Source organism: Gekko japonicus, unplaced genomic scaffold (assembly GCF_001447785.1).
Source record: "Gekko japonicus isolate JY-2015 unplaced genomic scaffold, Gekko_japonicus_V1.1 scaffold1850, whole genome shotgun sequence".
NCBI classification, from domain to species: Eukaryota; Metazoa; Chordata; class Lepidosauria; order Squamata; family Gekkonidae; genus Gekko; species Gekko japonicus.
In genome coordinates this window covers 316,895-323,678 of record NW_015163658.1, presented here as the reverse complement: position 1 = coordinate 323,678, position 6,784 = coordinate 316,895, and the positions used below count along the sequence as shown (strand labels likewise).

The following is a 6,784-nucleotide window of genomic DNA, read 5'->3' as shown; positions in this document are numbered from 1 at the left end:
CAGATTCCGGAGGGACGAGGGCTGGAGAGTGATGGTGTGGGGGGTGGCGGGCCGCACGGGGGGCTGGCGCTCGTAACGTTGGGAGCGACTCGCTGGCTTGGCTGGAGGCATGCAGGCTTCGGCCGGGAGCCGCCTGTTGAGATCGGCGAGCTGCCAAGAGAAGGGAAGTGGTGGGTGGGGTTAGAGCCGGGAGTGCCTGGCCCTGTGCGGCAAACACCCCCTGGGGCTTCTTCCCGCCGTTCCTAGAACGAAAATCTCTTTGCCCCCTAGGTGCCCCCGATGTGCGGATTTAGATATCCGCATGCAGGGGGGCGCCTTGGCTATTAGTATATACAATTTCAGTTTAAAACATGATAAAGCATTATGACAATTAGAGCAATGGGTACAGCTGGAAAACAGTGTCAGTTGGCTATAAAGTTCTGGCCCGACGGTGCAGCGAATTAAAGGCCAGTTGCTGGTGGTCAGTAGATGGACGGGCGACAGCAACCTCAGGGAGGCCATAGATGGGCGCCCGCCACCTCAGCCAAAGCCCTGGCGGAAGAGCTCCGTCTTGCAGGCCCTGTGGATGTGAAGGAGACCCCGCAGGGCCCTGGTCTCGATGGGGAGCGTGTTCCACAAGGCGGGGGCCAGGGCAGAGAAAGCCCTGGCCCTGGCTGAGGCAAGACAGGCGTCCCTCGAGCCAGGGACCACCGGGAGCAGTGTTCCCTCTAAGCTGAGTTAGTGTGAGCCAGCTCACCGTTTCTTAGCCTCCGGCTCACACATTCTTGTCTTCGCTCGGGAAGGAGGGCTCCAGAGCAGACTAATTGATGCAGCAGCCGAATCGCTCGCTCACGACTTTAATGCCAGGAGCTCACAAAGTGGAATTTTTGCTCACAGGACTCCACAGCTTAGAGGGAGCCCTGACCAGGAGGTGTTGATCTTTCGAGCGGAACGCTCTGCGAGGCGTATGTGGGAAGAGGCGGTCCTTTTGATACGTTGGTCCCAGGCCGCATAAGGCTTCGAAGGTCAAGACCAACACCTTTACCAAAAGTATTTGGTAAAAGTATCAAAAATATTTGATAAAAGTATTGATCAAAATGTTTATATCCCAATCTTTCCTCGTGGCTCAAGGCAGCTTATACTCAACGATCCCCCCTCGGGCGACACGGCACCCGCTTCAAATCAGCCAAACCTGACTAAGCTCTGGCCTGGGCCTGCCCCCCCCCCCAAGCCCTCCTCCTCTGAGCTCCACGGACTGCCTGGCGCCGCCTTCACGGCAACTAAGCCCAGTCCCGTCCCTCGTACCGGCCGCCTTGCATCTCCGCCGGATGCAGCCCCAGGGCCCTGCTCATTTCTCTTACCTCCATCCGACGGATGTCGATGGACAGGACGGTGGTGAAGAAGAGCATCTGGAGGAAGAAGTCGGACACCAGGCCGACCACCGCAAAGAGGCAGAACTCCTGAGGGCGAGACCCGGGGGGGAAAGAGGGGGAGAGCTGTGATAAGGAGGGCGGCTCCATGTAGATTAATCTCCCCCCCTCCAGAGCTCCTAGCAGGATGACACAAAGTGGTTCAGGGTGGTGACAAGCAGGGAGGATTGTGAGGCACTCCAACGGGATCTCTCGAGGACGGGCGAGTGGGCGTCAACGTGGCAAATGGGGTTCAGTGTGGCCAAGTGCCAAGTGATGCACATTGGAGCCAAAAATCCTAACTATAAATACACGTTGATGGGGTCCAAACTGGCAGAGACTGAACAAGAGAGAGATCTTGGAGTCGTAGTGGATAACTCACTGAAAACGTCAAAACGGTGCGCAACTGCAATTAAAAAAGGCCACCGCTATGCTGGGGATTAGACCCCTGGAGAAATCAGTTTCCAACAATGGTCATTCAAAAGAAAAGAAAGTTTATTGAGACAATGATAGGACCCAGACTCTTAATGTTTCTGTGTTAAAACTGGGGCAAAGTATGCGAACTAAACAATTATACCTAAATCAAGCAGGACCCCAATGGCCCGGGGCCAATCACATCTCAGCTAAGAGCCTGCCAAAATAACAGCCTATAGTTCCAGGGGGAAAGATGATACCAGTCGTGACTGGGACTTGTCTGAGCCGACCAAGATAACTAGGAGCAACGGTGAAGCAGATAAAAGCGAAAGTATACGTTCTCTCTAACCCCTACATCCCCATGGCAACCAAGCCCGAAGGAAAGGGCAAGGTTGACACTGGCCACCCCTGCCTTCTTACAGTGGCAGAACTTCACAAGACCAAGGACACCCAAGCTCCTCAGGACTATCCGTCTTCCTCTTATCTTGGCATCTACGCCATGCAAGCTCTATTCCGCCAGATGTTTCCATTCCTGTTTTGTACAGGGAGAACTAAGAGTAGCAGGCTGCCCAAGTTCAGCCAGCGGTGAACTGGGATTCGAACACAGATCTCTTGCAGCCAACACAGGGCCACAGTCACTCTGACTTGCCCTGTGTCAACATGGAACAGCGAACGCTAAGAAAGAGCCGGTACACGTTCACTTTATGAATAAAACCGGGGACCGATGCCTGGGTTAATGTGGTGCTTAAATCGTACGTTAAGCTGTAAGTGTGTTGCATGTTCCATGAGAATTACACGTATAAAGAAAAACTGGACAGGTTGGACATGCATTCACTGTAACTCGTGAACAGGCCTTCTGGGAGGAAGATAATCAAGGCAAAGAGAAGGAAGGGGTCGGCCACAAGCAGGGCGCCTGTCCCTGGTGACTGGTAACCATTAAGCCATTCACAGCAAATATTTGCTTGCATAACTGATCCTGGGAAAACACCGTGCTTTGCAGGGCACGGATGCCCACTCCCAGTGAAAGTCCCCGGCCAGTTCTCCTTTGCTCTCTTATCGCCATGGTGCACACAGCTACAGCTGAACTGCCAATCTGGATGCCGGCAGAAGGCTCTGCGAAGGGCCAAGGCCTCCCCGCTTCAGCCAATTCAGGGCAAAGGTCTCTCCTTTGCCAGGACTGCCTAGGAGGACTGGGTGATCTATCTGTCGTGTTCCTCGTGCTCAGGGACACAGATAAGAGAGGCCCATCCCAGATGTTAATCAGACAGCATCGCTTTAGAGGGAAGAGAGGCAGAAATCGGGTAGATGAGACACAGCGTTGGAAGTCCCCTGTGAGCTGTGCAAGAGAGCGGCCGCTCATGAACACAGGAAGCCCTGCTCAGCAGCAGTCTGGAGCTGCGCAGGGTCTTGGACTGCCCCATGGCCCATTGGAAGGATGTGAACTGCTCCGCTCAGTAGGGGGAAAAATCAGAGGGAACACTGCAGATGCCTCTGAACTCAGAGGACTACGCCACCGCTCTACTCTCACAATGCAAGAGGGACAAAGATTCCCTCTGCTCAAAGAACTTGACAGTATTTTAAAAATGTAAATACTGGAGAGAGGAGGGGAAGCCACCACACCAAGAACGCTTCCAACCAAGGCGTGTCTGGGGAAAAGGTTCAGGCAGTGCTGGGGCTGCCGGGGGGGCATGGGGGCGTGGAGTCTGCCCCCTGGCCACGTACCTGGATGGCTGGGACCAGGGTGAAGTAACCAATCAGAATGATCCCCAGCTCGGTGGCCATGTTCTTCATGATGGACCAGCTCTCGTTGCTCAGTCCTGGGGGGAATAAAAGGGATATGCACAGAGAGCAGGTCACTCGTTTACCCGAAGCCCAACAAAATTATAACCAGACACAAACGCAAACAGCAGCTTTGTCCAAGCCCACCAGATGTTCAAAAAGCCCTTATAAAAAGCCAGGGTGTTTTTCTGGGCGAGGCCTGAGGCTGAGCGGAGGAGCGGCCTGTAGGCCTCAAGACCACCTTCTCCTCACACGCGGGCCTCGGGCCCAGCTGCCAGTTCCACGCAAGCACGGGTTTCCCAGGCTCCATCCAAGCCTCATCCAAGCCTCATCCAAGCCTCATGAAAATGGAGGGAAGAGGGAGCCAATCAGTGGCGAGGAGGTGGAGCCTGGAGAGCGGATAAAGCCCTGTGCCCAGGGAATGGGAGGGGGGTTCAGTGCCTGAATCTGGGCAGCAGAGAGGCTTCCTTCGGGTGGGAGCGGATCCCTCACTCCAAGGTGTAGTTGAGAGTTAAAGAGTTCCCAGGCTGGGCCTCGCAACCAGCAGGAGGGCTGGAGGCAGGGACATGCTGGCTGTGTCACTATTAGGGTTGCCAGGTCCCCCGCGGATCGGGCCGCCGGGGGGAACCCCACCCCCAAAATGCCGGGATTGCGAAAACGTGCCCAGCGTGATGACGTCACCCGGAGGGAGGGGGACTGTAACGATTCCTTGTTTTAAGAGTGTGTGTGCGCCTTTAAGTGTTTGGTGGAGGTACAGTGATAGCAGAGCAGAGTGATTGAGGGAGACAAATGTGCTGTGATTGGTGGGTGACAGAGCGTGGGAGGGGTTTCTGAAGTGAATCTGTGTGGGCGAATGAGAGTGTCAGTTATGTAAGTTACTTATGAAAGTCAGTTGGAATTGTTCAGTGGGTGTTCAGTCAGTGAGGGCTATGTGAGTTCTGTGTGAGATCTCAAAGAGGGCAGTATATATGTCCTTAGCCTGAGTGGCTGGACAAAGAGTGAATCCTGTTAATGTTGGAACTGAGTGTCAAACAAACAAAAGTAAAGGAGAAAAGGGCTGTGTGTGTGATACATTTGAACAACGTATTTACAAGTCCCTTTATCCTAATTGAGCTGCGGTGGCTCAAGTGGTTAAGACGCTGAACTGCAGGCTGTGGAAGGTCGGTAGTTCAGCAGTTCGAGACCCGAGTTCCCGCATGACGGAGTGAGCTCCCGTCTCTAGTTCCAACTCCTGCCAACCTAGCAGTTCGAAAGCAAGAAATTGCAAGTAGTTAAATAGGTACCACTTCAGTGGGAAACGGAGATGAGCACCGCAACCCTAGAGTCGGATTTGACTGGCTTTCGAGCAAGGGAACCTTTACCTTTACCTTTTATCCTAAACAGTTACAATCCAACCCACCTCATATTTTGTTCTCAGTTCAATAAATCATCTTTTGTTTAAATTATCCCAGAATTCAATTCAATCCTTCCTCGGGACCACCTAGATCCCTGAAAAGCCTAGACCCTGGGTTACTTTACCAGAAAGAGGAACAGAGAGAAGGTTTGGAAATCCTTAAATTCCTGGTGGCAGCCGACTCTACATAAAGCAAAGAGCACATTTAAAAGGAAAACCAGTCCTCCCAAATAAGTAGACGCCACAGGGACGCTCTATCATTTGAGGGAAAACTCTATGGTTTCCCCTTGAATGACAGTGGTCCCGCCCCCAACGGGACTCCCCCGCTAAAAATAAGGTAAGACTCGGCAACCCTAGTCACTATGTCGATTCTGGGGGAAATCTAGAAGTGACATGGTATCGCTCTAGGAATCACCAGAAAATTTATTGTAAAACTGTAGTTTCCGGCAATTCCTAGAGCTACCTCACATCGCTCCCAGGGCCAGGAGTCGACAGCAGGGAAAGACCTCGGCCTCTATGCCCTGCTGCTGGACCTCTGGAGGAACTTGTTGACCACTGCCTAAGGCAGGACGCTGGACTAGATATACTGCTGCTTGTCAGCTATGCTGCCATGATGTTTATGGGCGAGAGTGCATCTGCTTGACCTGTGAACCAACTGCTGCAGCATTCCTTCCTTCTTTATTATCTCTGACCATGTAAGCTGCCTGTGTAGTGTCTTCCCATCAATTACCCGTGGGATTAGTTTAGATTCCCAGCTTTGGCTTTAACGGCCTGGGGCCCCATTCTCCTGCGTGTGGGAGTCAGGCCAATTGGCCTAGGGGTGGAGGGTGGGGGTGCCTACGAATACCCTATATCCCATTATGCTTGTAGGAACGTAGCCATTCCTAACAGTGACAATGTTACTGCCTCTATAGCTCTTACAATAAAGTATAACCTTATGATAAGCGTGTACTCCTTCGTTTGGCTGTGGAACCTGAGAGTGGTCTGAAGAGAGAGGGGCTCTTCTTATTGGTCACCAGGACACCATGCCGTGAATGCCATTAATATAGATATTCAGGTGTGGCACCAATTAAAATGTCATCCAGTACGAGGGTCACAATTCTCCCCCCAGAGAAAGAGAGAGACACACACACACCCTCTGGTGACTGTGATGAGCCCCTGCCCTTCTCCTAAATCTGGGGGTGGGGAGGTTGGGTCAGGAAAACCATCCCTGATACATCCAAAGCTCAGCGTAACGACAGGGAGCTGTGGCTCAGTGGCAGAGCATCTGCTTTGCATGCGGATGGTCCCGGGCTCAATCCCTGGGATCTCCAGCTGAAACGAGCAGGTGGCAAGCGAGATGAAAGACCTCCACCTGAGGCCCTGGAAAGCTACTGGCCGTCTGAGGAGACAATACTGACTTGGGTAGTAAAGGTAAAGGTTTCCCTTGCTCGAAAGCCAGTCGAGTCTGACTCTAGGGTTGCGGTGCTCATCTCCGTTTCAAAGCCGAAGAGCCAGCGCTGTCCGAAGACGCTTCCGTGGTCATGTGGCCGGCATGACTAGATGCCGAGGCGCACGGAATGCTGTGACCTTCCTACCAAAGTGGTACCTGTTTATCTACTTGCAATTTCTTGCTTTCGAACTGCTAGGCTGGCAGGAGCTGGAAGGCAGCTTCACGTTTCAGAGGCAAAATATCGCCCCTTCTAACAGGCTGTGCACGCCCTGGTAGTAGGGCAGGAAAAGAAGAAGCGATTGGATTTATACCCCGCCCTTCACTCGGGAGTCTCAGAGTGGCTTACAATCCCTTTCCCTTCCTCTTGTCAGGTTCAGC

At 52.9% G+C, this 6,784-nt stretch overlaps 1 protein-coding gene across 1 annotated transcript in view; it reads right to left on the bottom strand.

Annotated features, from left to right (window-relative positions):
* SCAP (SREBF chaperone) overlaps positions 1–6,784 on the bottom strand; it is a 55,512-nt gene that overhangs the window by 26,593 nt on the left and 22,135 nt on the right. The window contains exons 9-11 of the mRNA XM_015407717.1: positions 3,525–3,619; positions 1,341–1,439; positions 58–150 (exon numbers count right to left, since the gene is read on the bottom strand). Of these exons, the coding sequence (XP_015263203.1) occupies positions 58–150; positions 1,341–1,439; positions 3,525–3,619 (287 nt within the window). The remainder of the gene's footprint in view (positions 1–57; positions 151–1,340; positions 1,440–3,524; positions 3,620–6,784) is intronic.